Raw genomic sequence first — 22063 nt, 5'->3', positions numbered from 1 at the left:
GTTTCCTTCTTTTTTTTTATTAAGAAAGCTCTGGTTGACTTAGATAAACTGGCCATTTGACTGACTGCTTGCACTTCCCTTCTTGCACTTTAATTCCTCCTCTTGTTTTAAATTCACCAATAAAGGGAACCTGCGAAACCACAGGCATCCCACCCCAATCTCAATAAAACTCCAGGTCCATGTTCTCTCTCTCTCTCTCCCTCTCTACCTCTCTCTCTCCCTCTCTCTCTCTCTCTCTCTCCCCACCCTCCTTATCTCTCTCTCTCTCCCCACCCTCCTTACCTCTCTCTCTCCCCCTCCCTAACTCCCTCTCTCCCTGACCACAACATCCCTGTGTGGCCCCAGGCATGCCATGTACTCTCCAGGAGCTATGAGTAATAAACCATGTTTTTCAAAGTTCTCACATGGTTGTTGCTGAGGTGTGTCTTGCAATCATAGTAAGAATCACAAGGGCTGTTCCAGCCACAACACTGGCTTCAAAAGGGTTAACATTTGTTAAGACTCACCCAATTGACTGTCACCAGGCATTTCTACTATCACTGTCAATACCATCTTTATCAATAGGCTGAGACTGGTACAAAACACATCTTGATACTATAGAAAAGCATTAAATAAAATTCCACACCATTCATAATGTAAAGCCCTTGGAATACTGGAAAGAGGTGGAAACTTTCTAACTTCATCAATCAAAGGCCTGCAGCAAACATCTTAAAGTTGAAATCTTGGAGGCATTTCCTTTGCAGTTAGAAACAAAAGAAAGTTCCCATTAAAACAATTTATATTCAGCACTACACTGGGTTCCTATCCAACAAAACAAATATATATATAATATATATATTTTAAGGCAAGTCAAGGAAAATTTAAACACAAAAATTTTTCCTGCCCTTTGGCCTCCTCTCTCCCCTGTACTGTGTTTTGTGCACCTGTATTACGCATTGACCAAACCCCCCCATCGGCAGAAATACCTGCTCAACGATAAAGAGCAACATTCTCCTAGCACCAACTAGACAACTCCTTAAAAGATAACATTCCTTTTTAATCTTGTAAGGGGTCACAATGACCCATCACTTTGTACTTGCAGATCTGGACTGTGTAAACTAACTACATCATTAAGTGTATAGCCCTCTGTCTCAAAAACCTATATAACTGTGCTTTGACCTCTAATGGGTGGAACAGTTCTCAAAGTTTTCTGAGAAGCTGTTCCCAGGTTATAATCTTCAATTTGGCTCGAATAATATTTTCCATCTCTTTCAAAAATTGACTGTTGGTTAATTTTCCATCAACACATACATGAAACAAAATTTGTCTACAATTGCTATGCTTTTATACACAAAATATTTCAGATAATCTAAAGACAGCTACTAAAAACAAAACATTCTGTGATGTAGTCAAATATATAGTAACAAAAATGAACAATATATTATACACTAACAATTAATTATGAAACTGATTTTAAGAAAACTAATTCATAGGAGCAATAAAATCTATAAGATACTTAAATTTAAGGTAACAAAAGATATGTATGACTTTCGTGAACAAGTTATAAAGCCATATAAAAAACATAAAAGAAAGCCAAAAGTAAATATATCGTGTTTATAAGATGGAAAGATGGAACACTCATGTCTTAATTATGTAAATCTTCTCTAAATTCATCAATATGTTCAAGTTTCAAACAAAATCCCAACAAGGATTTACATAGAGCTTGATAAACTAATCCTAAAATTCATATAGCAGAATAAATGGTCATAAAAAGCCAAGATGAGAGAGGGAGAAGGGGAGACCTACCAAATATCAAGATATCTTGTAAAGTTATTATAATTAATAAAGTGTGCTATCAGTAGAATAATAGATAAATATATCAATGCAACAGAGAAAAAAATCCAGAAAAAGACCCACCCAAATATGGGAACTTGATATATAAGTGAGATGTCCTTATAAATCAGTGGAAACTGAACTGACTATTCAATAAATGAATTATTTATATGTAAAAATGAAAGTATACCCTTATTTCAAACCAACATAAAATAAATTACACAAAGATTAAAATCTAATTGTGAAATGGAAAGCCTTAAAACTGATAGAAAAAATAGAATTATATTTTCCCTCAGGAAGGGAAAGATCTACTGGGTAACAAGCAAAATGCAGGAGTCAAATAAAAAGACTGAAAAGTCTGAGTACATTCAAATCAAGAATTTGTATGTGACAAAAGGCTACAGATAGAAAAACTAATCAACAGGAAGGCAAGTGATTTATTTAAGGTTATATGCTAATAAGCAGTGGAGCCACAATTCAAACAGAGTCTTCTGCCTGTAATACTGATTTATTTTGCATTCCTTTTAATTTTTAATTACATAATTAACACACATTATATTCTTTCATAAAAATTTGAACAACACAAGTAAAATAAGAATAACTTTGACCATTTTCTGCAATTCTAATCACTAGTATCCTCCCCAGATTTATGCATTTCCTTTTAGGCTTTTTTCCTTGAGTATTTGAATATATAAGTAAAAACACAAATTCATTATTCAAGTGGTTTTATACTACACTTAGTGTTCTGCATCTTTTCTTTTAAAAATGTGGCTTGAAGAACTTTCCTTATCATCACTGCCTTCCACAGTATGTATACATCATCAGTCATTTATTCAATTTTCTATTAATAGAGCTTTAGGCTGTTTTCAGTATTTTGACCTTTGGTCATATAAATAGGATAGATATCTGAAATGGATTTTCTATCTATCAACATGTTTTAAATGTTGATAACAAATTGCCCATACTGGTATGTATACCCATGATTGTTGTATCTAGATGCCTATTTTTCAATGCCTTTTCCATTACCTGATATTATTAATATTTTCAATTTTTAATATTTTGCCAGGGGGACAAGGAGCATACTGCATTTCCCTAGTGATTACTAATAAGGCTGGTTCCTCCTCACTGCCAAACCCTTACCTTCAGAGGTAAGAGGCAACCACACCTTCAACTCTTAAAATCATCTTTTCTAGTAGACTTAGTTTCATGTTTCTAATTATATTTATAATGCCATTTCTTGATTTATTAATTAGACATTATCTACTGATTTCCTATTATGAAAGATGAGGATTTAGCAAAAGATCTTTATATATTTTGCATATTCATTATTTGCCTGCTATATATCTAGAAAACACTGTCTCCCACTTTGTTGCCTGTCTCTTATCATGACTGTCTTCTTATGGCATATTCCTTAAAGATTTCCTAAGGAGGTCCCTACTCCACAGTAACAACCTGTTTCTTACTGTTTCTTCTAAAACTCTGAGTTGCTATTTGAACATTTGTGTATTTTCTCCACCTGGAATTTACTTCTGTGAATGGTATAAGGTAGAGGTCTTACATTTTTTTCCAAAATGGATACTAATGGGCCAAAGCCATTTATTCAATAGTTTATCATACCCTGAAACATCTTCTCAAAATATACAAAATTCTCCCAAACACCTGAACCATTTCTGGAATATCTGTTTAGATCTATTGGTCTTCTTATATTCCCCTGTACCAATATCACAATGTTATTCATTCTGAAAAAATGTTTTGCCTATTCTTAAACATTTCATTTTCCTTATGAATTTTTAAATCAGCTTGTAAATTCTTTAAAAATTAAGTAAATTCTCTATACCCACTTTGATGAGAGTTTTTTTTCATGAAAGGATGTTGAATTTTGCCAAATGCTTTTTTATGCATCTATTGAGATGATCAGTGATTTTTATTTTTCCTTTTGTTAATGTTGGTATCACATCAATTGATTTGCAAATGTTGAACCATCCTTGCATTCCTGGAATAAATCCCATTTGATCATAGTGTATGATCTTTTTTGCACACTGTTGGATTCCGTTTCCTAATATTTTGTTAAGGATTTTTACATGGATATCCATGTAAAAAGAGATATTGGCCTGTAATTTTCTTTTTTTTGTAATGTCTTTTTATGGGTTTTGGTACCAGGGTAGTGCTAGACTAGTAGAATGATTTTTGGAGTGTTCTGTCCTCTTCAATTTTTTTGCAATAGTTTGGGAATGATAGGTATAAGTTCTTCTTTATATGTTTGTCAGAATTTTCCTATGAAGCTCTCCAATCCTAGACATTTTTGCTGCGAGGTTTCTTTTTTTTTAATTACAAATTCAACTACACTCCTAGTGATTGGTCTGTTCAAATTATGTTTCTTCTTGATTCGGTCCTGATAGGTCGTATGTTTCTAGAAATTTGTCCATTTCATCTAGGTTGTCCAATTTGTTGGCATATAACTGTTGTATTATTATCTTATTATTCTGTATGTAGTATTCTCTCATGATTTTTTTGTGTCTCTGCGGTATTGGTTGTTATTTCTCCTCTCTAATTTCTTATTTTGCTTATTTGGGTCATCTCTCTTTTCTTCTTGGTGAGCCTGGCTAAAGGATTATCAATTTTGTTTATCTTTACAAAAAAACAGCTCTTGGTTTCACTGATCTTTTCTATTGTTTTTTAATCTCTATTTTATGTATTTCCTCTCTGATCTTTATTATTTCTTTCCTTCTACTAATTTTGGACTTTGTTTCTTTCTCTTTTTATAATTCCTTTAGGTGGTAGGATAGATTGTTTGAGATTTTTCTTGTTTCTTTATGAAAGCCTGTATCACTAAAAACTTCCCTCTTAGAACTGCTTTTGTTGTATTCCACTGATTTTGGAGTGTGGTGTTTCAATTTTCATTTGTCTCAAGGTATTTTCTGATTTACTCATTGACCCATTGGTATTTTGGTAGCATGTTGTTAAGTCTCCATGTTTGTTCTTTTCCCATTTTTCTCTTTATAATTGATTTCTACTTTCATACTGTTGTGGTTTGAAAAAATGTTGGGTACAATTTCCATCCTCTTAAATTTGTTGAGACTTGTTTTCTGGCTTAGCTTTTGATCTAGCCTCAACATAATAAAGGCCCTTTATAACAAACCCACAGCAAACATCATACTCAACAGTGAGAAGCTGAAAGCCTTTCCTATAAATTCAGGAATAAGACAAGGATACCCACTCTTGCCATTTCTATTTAACACAGTATTAGAAGTCCTAGCCACAGGAATCAGACAAGAAAAAGAATTAAAAGGAATTCAAATTGGAAGGGAAGAAATAGTAACTGTCACTATTTGCAGATGACATGATACTTTATATAGAAAATCCTAGAGTCTCCATCCCAAAACTGTTAGAATAAACAAATTTAACAAAATTGCAGGATACAATATATAGAAATCTATTGCTTTTCTATACACTAACAATGAACTATCAGAAAGAGAAAGTAAAAACACAATCCTATTTAAAATCTCATCAAAAAGAATACCTAGAAATAAACAATCAAGGAGATAAAATATCTACACTCTGAAAAATTTAAAACATTGATAAAGGAAACTGAGAACAATACTAAGAAACTGATATCTTGTGCTCTTGAATTGGAAAAATTAATTATGTTAAAATGTCTATACACCCAAAGCAATATACAGATTTAATGCAATCCCTATCAAAATACCCAAGACATATTTCACAGAACTAGAACAAATATCCTAAAATTCATATAGAATCACAAAAAATGCTAAATTGCCAAAGTAATCTTGAGAAAAAAGAATAAAGCTGGAGGTATCATGCTCCAAGACTTCAGATGGTACTACAATGCTACAGTAATGAAAAAGTATGGTACTGTCACAAAACAAGACACATACATCAATGAAAAAGAATAGAGATTCCAGAAGTAAACCCTTGTACCTATGGTCAATTAATCTATGGCAAAGAAGGTAAAAATATAAAATGGAGAAAAGACAGTCTCTTCAACAAGTGGTTCTGAGAAAACTGGAGAGCTACATGTAGAACAGTGAGATTAGAACATTTCCTCACACCATATACACAAATAAAGTCAAAATGGATTAAAGACCTAAATATAAGTCCTGAAACCATACAACTCCTGGAAGAAAACATAGGCAGAACACTCTTGACATAAATTGTAGCAATATTTTTTGGATCTGCCTCCTAAGGCAAAAGAAACAAAGCAAAAATAAACAAATGGTGCCTAATTAAATTTAAAAGCTTTTGAACAGCTAAGGAAACCACTGACAAAATGAAAAGACAACCTATAGTATGGGAGAAAATATTTGTAAACGATATGGCTCACAAGAGGCTGATATTCAAAATATATAAATAGCTCATACAACTCAATATTTTAAAACAAACAATGTGATTAAAAAATGGGTAGAAGACCTGAATAGACATTTTTCCAAAGAAGACTTACAGATGGCCAACAGGCACATGACATTGCTAATTATGCTCGACATTGCTAATTATCAGAGAAATGCAAATCAAAACCACAATGAGATATCACCTCATACCTGTGAGAATGGTTGTCATCAAAAAGTCCATAAATAGGGCTTCCCTGGTGGTGCAGTGGTTGAGAGTCCGCCTGCCGACGCAGGGGACACGGGTTCGTGCCCCAGTCCGGGAAGATCCCACACGCCGTGGAGCGGCTAGGCCCGTGAGCCATGGCCGCTGGGCCTGTGCGTCTGGAGCCTGTGCTCCGCAATGGGAGAGGCCACAACAGTGAGAGGCCCGTGTACCGCCAAAAAAAAAAAAAAAAGTCCACAAATAGGGCTTCCCTGGTGGCACAATGGTTAAGAATCTGCCTGCCAATGCAGGGGATGCGGGTTTGAGCCCTGGTCCAGGAAGATCCTACATGCAGCAGAGCAACTAAGCCCGTGTGCCACAACTACTGAGCCTGTGCTCTAGAGCCCATGAGCCACAACTACTGAGCCCATGAGCCACAACTACTGAAGTCCATCGCCTAGAGCCCGTGCCCCGCAACAAGAGAAGTCACCACAATGAGAAGCCCACACACTGCAATCAACAGTAGGCCCTGCTCTTCGCGACTAGAGAAAGCCCATGCACAGCAATGAAGACCCAAAGCAGCCAAAAATAAATAAATAATAAAATTTTTTAAAAGCTATTAAAAAAAAAGTCCATAAATAACAAATGTTGGAGAGGAGGTGGAAAAAATGGAACTCTTGTACATTGTTGGTGGGAATGTAAATTGGTGTAGCCACTATGGAAAACAGTAAGGAGGTTTCTCAAAAAACTAAAACTACAACAACCATATGATCCAGCAATTCCACTCCTGGGTATATATCTTAAGAAAATGAAAACACTAACTCAAAAAAATACACGTACCCCAATCTTCATAGCAGCGTTATTTACAATAGCTAAGATATGGAAGCAACCCAAGTGCCCATGAACAGATGAACAGATAAAAATGATGTGGTATATATACATATATGCACAATGAAATATTATTCAGCCATAAAAAGGAATGAAATCCTGCCATTTGCACCAACATGGATAGACCTAGAGAATATTATGCTTAGTGAAATTATTCAAACAAACACAAAAATATATATCACTTATATTTGGAATCTAAAAAATAATACAAATGAGTGTGTATAGCAAAACAGAAACAGATTCACAGATATAGAGAATAAACCAGTGATTACCAGATGGGAGCGGGAAGGGCAGAGGGGCAAGTTAGGGGTATGGGATTAAGAGATACAAACTGCTATGTATAAAATAGATAAGCAACAGGGATATATTGTATAGCACAGGGAATTAGAGCCATTATCTTTCAATAACTTTGAATGGAATATAATCTGTAAACATACTTAATCACTATGTTGTACACCTGAAACTAATATAATAATGTAAATCAACTATACTTCAATTAAAAAAGTAAATTCTAATGACACCTGATTGGAATTACACTGTATTTATGAATCAGTTTGAAGAAATTCAATGTTCTTTCTCTCACCATCAGGGGACTTGTCTTTCAGGTTCAATATTTATTAGGCTAATTCAGTTTCTATCATTTAAAAATAAAGAACCAAACCTATAGTAAATAATTTATTTAGGTGTTTTATATAGTACTTAGCAAAAATTATATACTTGAAGAGATAATATTTATAATGAAAGAGACACTCTAGAGATTTTCACATTATCAACTTTGTTTCTCATAATTAAAGGAAAATTATGAATAATCAAAATAAGTATTATTTCTGTAATCTCAGAACACTTTCTATATTATTACCTATTTATAAAATTAAGATTAGCTAATCTATGATTATTTAATATTGGTCATTTATCATTACCATTACTGAATATCAGGGGCCAATCATTAATGATATTGACAATATTTTTAACTTCAGGCATTGAATATTTGAAAATTAAAGTTGTTCTACATGTTACATGCTTTCCTCAAAATTCTAGAATTAAATATCAACTTTAAGTGAAACTAAAGACTCAATTTGGGACCATTATTAGTGTAAATAATATGTTCATTCATTTATTTGCTCATTCATTCATTCAACATATTTTAATTTTAGATTACACTGAATGCACTGTGCTAGATATTAGGTATAAAATAATAGTAAGAAACACCTTTATTCAAGAATAAGGAAAATAAATTCAAGAATAGTGGTATTGTAATACTCACTTTCCCTTCATCTCTTGGGCTATCACTTAAATGTACAACTGGACCTGGATGAGTCTTTGTGGATCTGTTAAATCAATTCAAAAGAGTAATTAAAAAAAAAAACATTAAAACACCTTACCGTTAAAGACTGAAACAAAGAAATTAAGATTATACTGGAATACACTCCCAATATTCTGGAGTTTAGCTTAGACTGATTTGAGTCTTTGGTTGTTTTTCTTTAAGACTACTTTTCTTTCTCCTACTAACTCTATTAAAGTAGGTCTATTTTTAAAAAACCAGGTTTAAGAACACAGATCCACATAACAATGGGATTCTTTATTATCTTATATGCTTATATGTTTGTTGCCAGATCTGGTTCTCTGAAAATTTGAGAATGAAGTTTTACTTATACAGCCACAAGGCTGATGCTGCAAACCTGTTTCAACCAAACTGAAAATTACATACCAAATTTAAAATTTCCTTTGAAAAGAAATCTCTGATTTTGCTTCTAAAGGAAAGTACAGTGACTCCTTTTACTTACAAATAGACTCTTTCTAGTGATAGCCATCTTACAGAAAACTGAGCAACTAGGGAAACCTAGTTCACTGGTTCTGTCTCATTTATCTGGTTAACTAGGGTAATCAATAATAGTGTAAGAACGTATTGTTAAAGGGATCTTTGCGCTGTTAATCTGACTTTAAATTTATTCTATTCTAATATCTGGCATGTTTCTTTTATATTTCCTACTTTAACTGATGTCACCATTGAGCATGAATATGTCATGGTTAAATATGACATGAACGGATATGATATAGATTTATTATTGCTCATTTTTCCAAATCCTTTCTTCAATGACCTAATTGTGGCAGATTAACCCTAGTATAAGTATATTGACATATTTATAATTTACTTCTTAAGCACACATGAAAATAATCAAATATTCTGCATAAAACAATAATGAAGACTTAAATTTTAGAAACTCTTTGGACTTAGACAGAAGTGACAAATTAAGTAACTCCAGGTTCCCTAGATACTGACTCCCTAGAGTAACTCAGAAAAATAAAGACATATTTTTTAGATATTTTGTAGTAGCTTTATCCTAAATTTTCTCACTTGAAAATGGAGATGATAGCAGTGTACCTACTGAATAATTGTGAGGGTTAAAATATACATATAGCATCTAACATAATGCCAAAACATAGTACTCAATAAATAGTATGTATTATGATTGTTGTAAATCATTAGAATAATTAGAAATTACAGTTACTATTTGCATTCTAGGATATGTGTGGGAAGAAAAGGCTTCATAAAACGTTTACAGGGTTTTTTGCAGTTCTTTTATGTTTATATGTAATATATTATTCACATATAAATGCAGTGCTTTATTACAGTATAAATGCCTCTGATAAAAGACAATGTCCTTCAATTATCTTTTGGTAACTAATAGTATCCAACAAACCAAAAACCCTATCTGTCTTTTGGGTTTGATTGGAACAACAAATACTCAAAGTGTACTCCATGATAAACTAGTGAATATATATAAGGTGTTTCACATAAAGACTGTCCCATATCAAAAAAAAAAAAGTTTGGGAAACCTTGAATTAAAATATTTTTATTTAATAATATTAAAGTTATTTTACAGAACTTCTTAGAGCCATAAAATGCAAATCACCATTGCAAATCTTCAACATTTTCCAAAATTTTGGTCCATAGAATCCTTTAGCATTGATCCTCTACTGAGGGAATCACTGAAATACACTTTGAGAAACACTAGTTAGACCATATGAAAGACTCTTCCATTTAGCTTATGACTCTATAAAACACTCAAGTTCAGGAAAAAAATCTACAATTAATCTTCAGTTATTTGTAATAACTTTTTCAGACTATAGAAGAGACTTCTTTTTAATTGTAAAAAAAAAACAACCCTGAAACTCAGAAGATAACAAAAGTTAAGAGGAAAAATCTCTCATATTATTTCACTGCCTAGATATGACTGTTAACATTTTGATATTTTTTCTGACTTTTTCCCTAACATTAAATTTCCGAAAACTACCAAGCATTACTTGCAAAATTTACGGCCATTAGAAATTGACTTTAAAAAGCAACTGTGTACTCTGGATTCTATAAATCCCATAAAAGTTACTTTAGATAGAATTATCAATGAAATTAAATTCATGGGATAGTCATCTAAACAATTTTTCTAATATCCCTATTTATTTCTCTCCCTCCCATTCACCAGAATGGCTTCTCGATAGTTTTCTTTGTGGACTTTCTCTTCCCTTATCTTAAATACTGGTATTCCTTTGTATTTTGTCCTAGACTGCAATGTATTCCCATATTATACATGGTCATGAATTCAAGAGCCCACAGGGGCCAGGCAGGTATTGCAAATGAGTTCAACAGGCTGAATAAGAACTGTGCCAAACTGGATAGCACATTACCCACCTACAAAAGGAAAGTCGTTAGTTCCTGTTGATTACTGACTTCCATGCAAGAATACTGGACTGGGATTGTTTCATCAGGAATTTTTTTCATGAAAAGCTGGAAATCCAAATTTTTATCTCTACTCTACCAGTTCTTAAATATTGGAAACTAATAAATTCAGAATATATTTAAATACTCTGATGGGCAAACAAAGCATATCTGTGAGTCAGAATTGGTTCACTGTCTACAAGTTTGCTACCTCATTTATATACACTTTTCATGCACAATCTCAAATATTCTTATAGTTTCAATGACCATGTAAATTCTGATCTCATTAGGTTCAGATCCATATATCCCACATCCTACCATTCTCCCATACCAATTCCATTTGAATAACTTGAAAACACATACAACTCAACCTACCTAAAATTGAACTCATTATTTTACTTCCAACCTACTCAATCTCCTGCATTCTTTCACTAAATGGCACCCTTATCAACACAGTTACTCAGGACAAACACTTAGGGTCACTCTTAATTCTTAATATATTATTCTTACATCTTCCCACAATACCTAAGTATTGCCTCTTCTATCTTCTAACTATTTCTTTAATATGTCAGCTTATCTTCACTCCTAAATCCACCCTAATTTTTACCAAGAATATAGTCTTTTCTCTTTTCAATTTCTCCACACCTGCATTCAGAATGGACTTCCTAAATGCAAATTTGGTTAAGTCAATTCTTTGCTTAAAACTCTTCAAAATCTAGCTCCCGACCTTAGATAAAGTCTAAATGCTCAAACTGGCTTACAAGCCTTTCATACTATATATTTTTATTATCTTCTCAACCTTATCTCTTGCCATCCTTTCCCCCAGCCTTTCCAACCAACTAAACTACTTTAAATTTCTGTGCATGGAACAAAAACTCTCACATTCTATCCTTTAAAACTCTGTTCCCTCTTCCTGGAAGCCCTCTCCTCCAATTCTCCACTCACCTAACTGAAACTCATCCTTCAGATCTCATGGATGTAACTTCCTTCACAGATACTTCTCTGAGACTTCATGGCTATATTAGGTATCCTTCTTATAGAAGTTTCACTTTATATTTCCAATATATTGTAATTGCCTTTTTACTTAATCTCACCTTTATTACACTGGAATCCCGAGAGGAGAGAAACCATGTCTTCCCAGTTTATACTTGTTTCCAGGAGCTAGCATATCATAGTGCTCAATAAATATATTTGAAGACTGTATGCCTTACATCTATGATTTAGTTCTAAATTTCATGCTCAAATTTTTAATCACATGTAGAAAAAAATGGTTATTTTTTTTCTTTTAAAGCTAGGGCTGTCCTTCAGAAACAGCTATTTCTGTGCTATAACCTGGAACATATTTTCCCATATAAAATTTTTTAATGTCAGTTTTGCTCTATACTACTATTTTATAAGGTATTCTACAAACATTACCGTTTCGACAAACATCACAAAAATGGTTTCCAGTTTCCCAATAACCAGTATACACATTATGGGAACACAAACTATTTATAATTATGGGAACTGCCTACAATTACAATTAGGAGACTTCACTAAAAATACAAACAAGCTAAAAAAATAACAAACATTGAATGAAAAGTATTTCAAGTAAGAACTTAAAATAGAAATAATCTCATATAGCTCAAAGATAATTCTGCATTTCTCATACTTAAAACATGTACTGTTTAAATTTCTAATTATAAAATGATTCTTCTTAATTAAATACGTATTTTATTATTGTCCCATACCCTTAACACATATTAATAAGTGGCATGAATTTTTTAATGTATCTCAAGAGGTAGAGAGCAATTAAAAGACTGACTGCTCAGGGAGACTGGAAGTTGGCATTTAAAATTATATCTGTCACAGTGGGACTATAATTTCATGGAAAAGACTTTTGGAAATCTGGTCTAAATAAAGCAAGAAACAGTCAGAAGATAAGGTGGCTACTAATGATTTATTGAGGATATTTCAAAGTCATTTTCAGAGGCACGTACAACTCTATAAAACACCGGATTTATATAAATGGGAGATTCTATTCAGAATCGCATGCATAAGAACATATTAAAAAATAAAATGCCTTATTTTATTTCTTTAATTTCTCCTAATTTTACCCTCCTTTATAATATACATTTTAAAATCTTCATTAGTTTTGAAATCATAAAGTATGGACTATGTAAATGCATATAGGGTGTAAGTCATAGTTCAGGTAGTATTAATCTGAACTATGAAAAGGATTTGTTAAGCAAATGAATATAGAAACAACATTGCAAGTGTGGTGAAATATTTCATCTGTTTAAATAAAAAACTCTTCTTAATTACTTTATCAGCATTGAACTGACCACAAATGATACACCTATTACTATCTGTACTAATATTAAATTTATATAAAATCTCTATATTTGATCTCTCAAGTTTACTTTATCAATAGCCCAAAACAATATTATGAAAACAAATATTAAGTTCAGCCCTATTTAAGGCTTTTATAGAACTAAGATTATAGGGGGAAAAGCCTTTCCCAAATAGCTGAAAAAATAGATAACTTTTTGGGAGACACATAATTGTCTAACGGACAAATGTTTTTAAAAATATACACATAGAATATTAAAATATATATGAGCAAAATAGCTCATACCAATTATAATTATAAATGAAAGCTGTAAGTCAACAGCACTTGTATCTATTTATCATACTAATTTTCACTGTCATTAGTTATTTAGTAGCCACTCTGTGGAAAGCACCAAAATAAGCCAAATATGAAGAAAAATAGAGCAATGAACAAAGGATTCTGCCCTGGAGCAGTTCTTAATCTAATGAGGAAGAGTTATCATTAATTAAAAAAACTCATTAGGACATAATACGAGAGGAATATTGTAATAAGAATATAACTAGTAACAACCTTCCCTATCAAGTAATATACATGTACATTGAAACATTGGGAATAGGGAATAGTAGATTTATTTTAAAGACCACAGGTCAAGTTTCATGAAAATAGGCTGTTTTAATCAGAGTTTTAGAGAAAAATAATTATGTAATTTAGAATGTATATATATGTAAGAGAGAGAATGAGTCAACCTCAAGTCAAACGTACCTTATTAAGGACCTAATATGTACAGAGCACAAACATTCATTAAAGAAAAATTGTTTTTCCAATTAACACACTGACCAGGAGAATTGTCTCTGTATATGCTACAAAAGATGGCTTGGAATTCCATGAAGTTTCACATTTGAGGGATTTCACATTTCACATGTGTAGAAACGTAAATATCAGTGCCAAATGAAAGTGGTAATTGCCACCAGCCACATACCCAAAGAGCAGTATACATCACAACATGAAAGATACTGATGAACTGATTCTTCTTGGAACTCAGAACAATATGTTAATGAGGCAAGTGAAGAATAAGCTACCTGCATTTAAAAATATGTGAACTTATCATGATTATTTTTATAAAGCTAAATGTGGTCATAATCCACTTGCCACTCCCACTGGAAGTGGCTATACTAAGGTTGACTATAAAGAAATGAGATGATTTTCATGTATAAGTTTTATAATAAGCTTTAATATTTTATCATCAAATTTTGCATACATAATAACCCTTAATTATTTACAGTATTTGGGAAGTCTAAAATTAGCATATATTAATACTACAATATCTATTTTTAAAAGCCTTTAGAGTTTTAAATTATTTTAGATGAACTTTTCACTCAAATTCATCATAAATTAGCTATTGATGTTTCAAATAACTCTGCAATTTGGTATACATATTGCATTACCATAAGATATATTTAATCCAAATAAAGTGGTATTCAAGTTCAAACTTACAGTTCAATTGCCTTGTTCCACATGATAACATATCCAGAAAGAATGAAAGATTCAATATTTACAATATGTGTATTTCCTCTTTCTGTTCCAACATAGAGCCATTTACTCTGGAAAGGTAGATGACAGTAAGTAATTCTGAAAGAAAGAAAATTACAATTAAAATATCTAAATTTTATATCTGGTCAGCATTATATTTTCCTTATGCTTATAACACAGCAATACCTATATAAACAATAAAATTTACCATATACTCAGTAGCACTTAGTTATTAGAGTTTATAGGATAAATAACAATAGTATATCATTAAAAATAATAATGATAAAACAACCATTATTAAATAAGTGTCTAACATGGGCATTGATATATATTATTTCTAACTGAAAATAGCACTTCAAGACATATATATATTTCTGTTTCACAACAATATTTGCTTTTACTTGCCTAGAACTGACAGCTAATAAGTGGCAAAACTAGGATTCAAATCCATTCCTGTTTGGTTGAAAAATTGCCATATTTCTACAATGCTACACTGTTTGCTTTTTTTCACTTGAAATAAAAATTAGGTATATATGAAACATAAATTTCAGAGGTCAGAGAGTCTGTAGCTTTGTCTACATGAGGCAATGAATTATTTCCTTTTAATCTGATGTTTGGCATCTAAGTAGTATAAAGAAAACTTATAAGGTCAGAGATCCATTATACTATTCTCTTATTCTTTTTTTCTGCCTTCATCTTCACAATGGGCTTTCTGACCAATTCTGGAAAACTGTTCCATAGCCAAAGCAACCATGACTCCTATATATGAAATTTGGGAATTTATCAGAGTCTTCTATCCACAGCATCATCACTTTTTCTAGTTGGGCCTACTTAGGCTCCTTAACCACTCTTAAAAAGACATAGGGGGATAAGTTCACAGTTATTCCTTATCAGAACTTGTTATTAAATCATAATATTTCCTAGAATTTATTTAGAAAAGGAGCGGGTAAATTGTTAGCAGAGCAAAACAGAATTCTGACACCAAGCAGACACACAACTATGGAAAAAAAAAGGAAAGTGAATGGTAAATTCCAAAAAGGATTCCATCTTGTACCTCTTTATATAAGAGTGAACATGCAGTATGTCAAATTTATATTTTCAATCTGGTTCACTGACTTTCTCTACACCAAACTTTATCTATTCAAAAGTATTCTGTTGAAGGCACCTTGCACACTACAATCCAAAAAACTAGAAGCCTTGTTATTACATACACATTTACAGAGTCAACTAACAATCTAATTAAAGTATAACATATATGACATTGGACAATTTTGATTAAAACCTAAAGTCTAGAATTGCTGTTGCCAAGAGATATTCAATAATGGTCCACAGAAAATAACTTGATAGTCATGTTTCTAGGCAATGAACAATCAATTTTCAATTCAATCCATGTAGAAAGATGAAGCTCATTTTAAAAGGGACTTATGATCACCCTTTCTGAATACTGGGAGAGTAGAAAAAACACCAATCCCATTAAAGTAGACACAAATACAAGAGTTCAGGTAGAAAAGGAGCAAACTTAAATATTACATGGTCATTTATAAGGTTAAGAAGAAAAGTCTATGAAATGCCAGGTTTCAGTAATGAGACCTGAAGCAAGCAGCAAAATTCCAATATAGACAGACTTTACAGTATGTACAAGAACAGAGGAATACATGAAGATCCAAACAGAAATATAAATATTCCTTGAACCAACACTACTGTATTCCTCATTCTTATTGATAAGAAACTAGACCCTTTATGACAAAAGGGTTTCATCTTATGTCCAAAGTCTAACTGATGGGTCATGGTTAAACAAGTAAGAGATTCCCAGAATTAATCTGAACCCAGTTTGAAAAGTAGAAAAATAAAACAATAAAAACACTAATTTGAAAAGATATATGCACCCCTATGTTCATTGCAGCATTAATGACAATAGCCAAGATACAGGAGCAATGTAAGTGTCTCAGTAGATGAATGGATAAAGAACATGTGGTATATACATGTACAATGGAATATTACTCAGCTATAAAATGGATGAAATCTTGCCATTTGTGTCAACATGGATGGACTTTTGCTAAGTGAAATAAGTCAGACAGAAATACAACTATTATATGATTTCACTTATATGTGGTATCTAAAAAACAAAACAAATAAACATAACAAAACAGAAACAGAGTTATAGATACAGTGAACAAACAGGTGGTTGCCAGAGGGGAGGGAGATGGGAGGATGAGTGAAATAGGTGAAGAAAATTAAGAGGTACAAACTTCTAGTTACAAAACAAATGAGTCATAGGGATGAAAAGTATAGCATGGTAAATATAGTCAACAATGTAATATCTCTGTATGGTGACAGATGATACCTAAACTTATCGTGGTGATCATTATATATAGAAATATCAAATCACTATGTTGTGCACCTGGAACTAACATTGGGTTGTAGGTCAATTATATTTTTTCTTTTATTTAGTATCTATATGAAATTATGGATGTTCACTCTTCTTATTGTTATAATCACTTCATGATGTATGTAAGTCAAGTCATTATGCTGTATACCTTAAAGTTATACAGTGCCGTATGTCCATTTTATCTCAATAAAACTGCAAGGAAAAAAGAGAAACTGAAACCTAAGGACAACCACTCGCAAAAAGCCAGCTATGCTTTCCTAAATAAAGCAACTACTTAAGCTATAGCCAATCCAATAGTCCTTTGCTTTGCTTTCATGTCTTATCTATAAAAGTCTTGCCCCTAGCTATCTGTGGAGCACTCTTAACCACTTCTGTTGGCACTGCCCAATTCAAATTGATTTTCGCTCAAATTAACTCTTAAAATTAAAAAAGAAAGTAATGTAATTTACTTAAGATGATTGACATAGGTGAAGGAGAGGGCATGATTAAACTTGTGCTGTGTGTTTGATAACCATAATAAGTGACTAATCAATATCCTTATAGAACTTAATTTATTGTACTTAATAGCTACACTTTCATTTATAATGTATTTCTACCACCACCACCTGCAAGATGAAGGATTTTCTATTATATGTGGGCCTTGGAAAAATAATAGTGTTCCTATATCCATATTCACTCATTCTTTTGTAGTAAATCATCTAAGACATTGTCAATCTTCCTTCCATTCATCCATTTATTCTAGCTTCACTGAATAATTCTTTATAAAAAGTACTGCCCTTGATTACAACATACCTAATCTTTTTCCTTAAAAAAAATATAACATCTAACAGGAGAGGTAAGACAAGTTGACAAGTAAGAAAAATAAAAGTAAAATGTGTTAATTGCTATAAAGAGTTCAAAGGAGGAAGGGATTAATTCAAGTAAGGGAAATCAAGGAAAGATAAGGTAGAAAACTGTACGGTATTTGAATTGGGCCAAAGGACTCTGTAATTTGATATATTTGTTACATAAGCATATTAAATAAACAAAATACATGTTTCTCAAGCTTGAATAATATACAGATCTTTAAAAAATTTTTTGCTGATCCTCACTTTGACTTACTTTTATAACTTCTTTAACTTATATATAAAAATAAGAAATTCCTCATACTTACGACTCATATATACAAAAAAAACAAATTAAATACAAATAAAACTAAAACTAGAATTCAAATGACAATTAATATACATGCATATGAATTTTTTTCTACAAAAATAAAACAATCTCACAATATGGATATGATTCTGACTCCACAGGTTCTTTTATGTCTATACTTACTCTGTCTCTCTTTCACCACTTACTCTGTTTCTCTTTCACCACTTGCCTCTACTTGAATACCTTTGAATTCTGTTCCACAGTATACCATCACATAATTTTATAATCATTTGGCATGAATATATAATACATGTGCATAGTCCAATTTTTTATTAACCCATAACAATTAAAATAATACTACTTGGTGCCAACACAACCACAAATGCAAATATAACTTCACATATTGAAATTGTATGGCAGTATTTTTCATAAGAGGGTTTATTCAAATCATTCAGAATATTTCCATTAGTCTGATTATAAATTACTGTGGATAATTCACAACCCCAAGACTATGCCCATAAATCCTATTTTGAGAAACACTGTCAATACACAAGCCAAAAATATACTGTAAAAAGGAAAATGGCTTAAAATTACAAAAATTATGCTGTATAAAATTTAGTGGAAGATTTCAGTTTGGAAACTTTCCCCCCCACTAAGTTCTAACAGAGTTCAATTTTAATCTTATTTTTTGTCTGGATTCCAGGTGAAACTTCTAGTACCGGGCATGATGACTCTGGCTCCAGTCCCTTCTATAATATTTATAATCATTCTTTACAACCTGGTTATACTCAGAATCAGGTATGTGATTCTGCATATTAAAAATACAAACCAGAGATGACGATTAAGTAGTTTTGGAGTAATATCTAGGACTACTGTTTTAAAACTCTTTCTGGGTGGTTTTGATACACAACCACAGTTAAGAACTACTAAATTATAACAACAACCTTAAATTTTTAGTATAGATAAATATCTCATTAAAATGCATATCCCAGATTCTAGTCACACAAACTCTGACTCCTTGGACTTGGGATGGAACATATGACTGATATTTGAACAAATATTTTGCTATTCAAAATGAAGTCCATAGACCAGCAGCATGGATGTTACCTGGAAGCTTAGTAGAAATTCAGAATCTCAGGCCCAATCCCAGAATTTTATGAAGAACCCCCAGGTGAGTCACACACACATGAAAGTTTAGGAAGCCCTTCTCTAGGTGATTCTGATACAAATAATTCATGAACTACATTTTAAGAAATGTAGTTCTGTGGCTGAATGACTGCTGCTTACTTACTCTTCAAGTTTTAGGATAAGAACCTAAATTACTAAGTTAGTAGTAGGGATAAAGCTATGTAGTAACCCCCAAACAGCTAATGATGGTTATAATAATGATGCTAAGGTGAAGCACAACAACAGCTAGGGAAAGGGACAGATAGCTACCCTAAGATTTCCTCAGCATCTTAAGTCAAAGGCTGATATTTAAGAGTTTTAGTGGAAAAACTCAAATCATATAAAAAGCAAAAATAAGGAATTAAATTTTCTTTATGAAAAAGAATCTGATAATTTTAGATAACCTATACCTAGCTGAATTATAATACAAGAGATAAAATTAAATAGGTAGTGAAATTTTAGTTAAATTTCATTCATTTCTTAATGGGCTTTAATTAACCAAGAATTCAAGAAGCTGAAAAAACTTCATGAAATGAAAGAGCATGTGATGGCCATACAAGAAAAAGAACATTCTCAGAGAATAATTCCTATTTCATTCATTGTCTTAATGGGCTTTAATTAACCAAGGATTCAAGAAGCTGAAAAAACCCAAAAGGATAAACCCAAAGAAATAAAAGGATAAACTCAAAGAAGTAAACCCAAAGAAATAAAACCAAGACAGATCACAACCAAATATCTGAAAACTAAAAAGGAAAAGAAAAAAATCTTGAATGTGGCAAGAGAGCAACAACACTTTAACTACAGGGGAAAAATTCCGATGATAGCAGATTTCTCATCAGAAAACAGGGGGCCAAAAGGAAGTAGAACATTACTCAAGGGCTTAAAGAAAAGAACTGTCAACCCAGAATTCTATACATGCCAAATATATTTCTGCTTTTATTAGATGAAGGAAAGCCAAGAATCTGTCACTAAAAGATCAACTCTAAGAGAATGGTTAAAGGAAGTTTACTAAACAAAAAGGAATGATTTTTTTTAAAAAGGAATATTTGAGTATCAAGTGTGAATAAAAAACAAAAAGTAAAACTATGGGTAAATACAATATATTTTCCTTCTCATAATTTCCTAAATTATGTTTGACAGTTGAAGGAAAAATTATAACACAGTCTGATTTGGTTCTAAATATAGAGAGGAAAATTTATTATTAATGAGGGAAATAAAAAAGAAAAGGTCTTTATACTTCATTCAAACTGGGAAAATGTAATAGCAAAAGACGGTGGTAAATTGTTTATATATAATGAAATGTCTACAGCAACCTCTAAAGAAGTGAAGTGATACAAAAAGACACTAAAAAATAAAGATAAATCAAAATGAAATTCTAATAAATGTTCAATTAAAAACAGGATGGCAAGAAAAAAAATACCAAGTAGGTGAAAAATAGAGAGATCAAGCAGGCAACAAAAAATAAAATGAGATCTTAAGTCCTGAGATATCAATAATTACAGAAAATGTAAACACCAATTAAAATACACAGATTGACAGAGTGAATTTAAAAACATAACCAAACTATACACTGTCTACAAGAAACTTACTTCAATTATATTGACATGGAAAAGCTGAAAGTAACAAGAAGGACAAGATATATCATGCAAACATTAATCAAAAGAAAGCAGAAGAGGTTATATTAATATCAGATAAAAAAGAGTTCAGATAAAAAAAGAGTTCAGATAACCAGAGACAGAGAAAGACATTATGTAAAGATAAACGGTCAGTCCACCAAGAAGACAGAGCAATCCCAAATGTGTATGCACCAAACAACAAGTTGCAAAATACATGAAGCAAAAACTGATAAAACTGAAAAGAAAAAGAGAGACTCCATGATGCTAGCAGATTTCAACACCTGTCTCTAGCAAATCAGTAAGGATACAGAAGAACTCAACACAACCATCAGCCAACAGAAACTAATCAACATTTATAGAATAATCTGCTAAACAACAACAAAATAGACATTCTTTCCTAGCAGCCATAAAACATATACTAAGACAGATGACATCCTGGGCTAAAAAACAAACCTCAGTAAATTTAAAATAATTCAGATCATATACAATGTGTTCTCTAAACACAATGGAATCAAACTAGAAATCAATAAAAGAAAGATAATAGGAGAAAAATCTCCAAATACTTAGAATTAAGCAACACACTTCTAATCCATGGGCCTAAGAAGTCATCACAAGGGAATTCAAAAAATACACTGAACTGAATGACACTGGAAATACAATAAATCAAAATATGTGGGCGCTTAAGACATTGATTTGAAACTTTTCCTAAAGCAATGCCAAAAGGGAATTTATAGCACTAAATACTTACATTAGAGAAAAGAAAAAGTTTCGAATCAATGTCTAAGTTCCCACCCTCAAGAACCTAGAGAAACAAGAGCAAAATAAATCCAAACCAAGTAGACAAAAAAATAATAACAATAAAGAGCAGAAATTAATGAAATTGAAAACAGTAAAGCAATGGAAATAATCAATGAAACAAAAAGCAGTTTCCTTGAAAAGTTCAATAAAACTGA

General features: G+C 32.0%; 1 protein-coding gene across 6 annotated transcripts in view; it reads right to left on the bottom strand.

Annotated features, from left to right (window-relative positions):
* Positions 1-22063, bottom strand: part of STXBP5L (syntaxin binding protein 5L) — a 380840-nt gene that overhangs the window by 235805 nt on the left and 122972 nt on the right. For all 6 annotated transcript variants that reach the window (XM_081235109.1, XM_081235110.1, XM_081235106.1 and 3 more), the window contains exons 6-7: positions 14769-14903; positions 8513-8576 (exon numbers count right to left, since the gene is read on the bottom strand). In XM_081235109.1, the coding sequence (XP_081091235.1) occupies positions 8513-8576; positions 14769-14903 (199 nt within the window). The remainder of the gene's footprint in view (positions 1-8512; positions 8577-14768; positions 14904-22063) is intronic.

The sequence above is a fragment of the Mesoplodon bidens genome, assembly GCF_964165515.1.
Source record: "Mesoplodon bidens genome assembly, chromosome: 5".
Taxonomy (NCBI): Eukaryota; Metazoa; Chordata; class Mammalia; order Artiodactyla; family Ziphiidae; genus Mesoplodon; species Mesoplodon bidens.
This window is presented reverse-complemented; position numbering and strand designations above follow the sequence as displayed.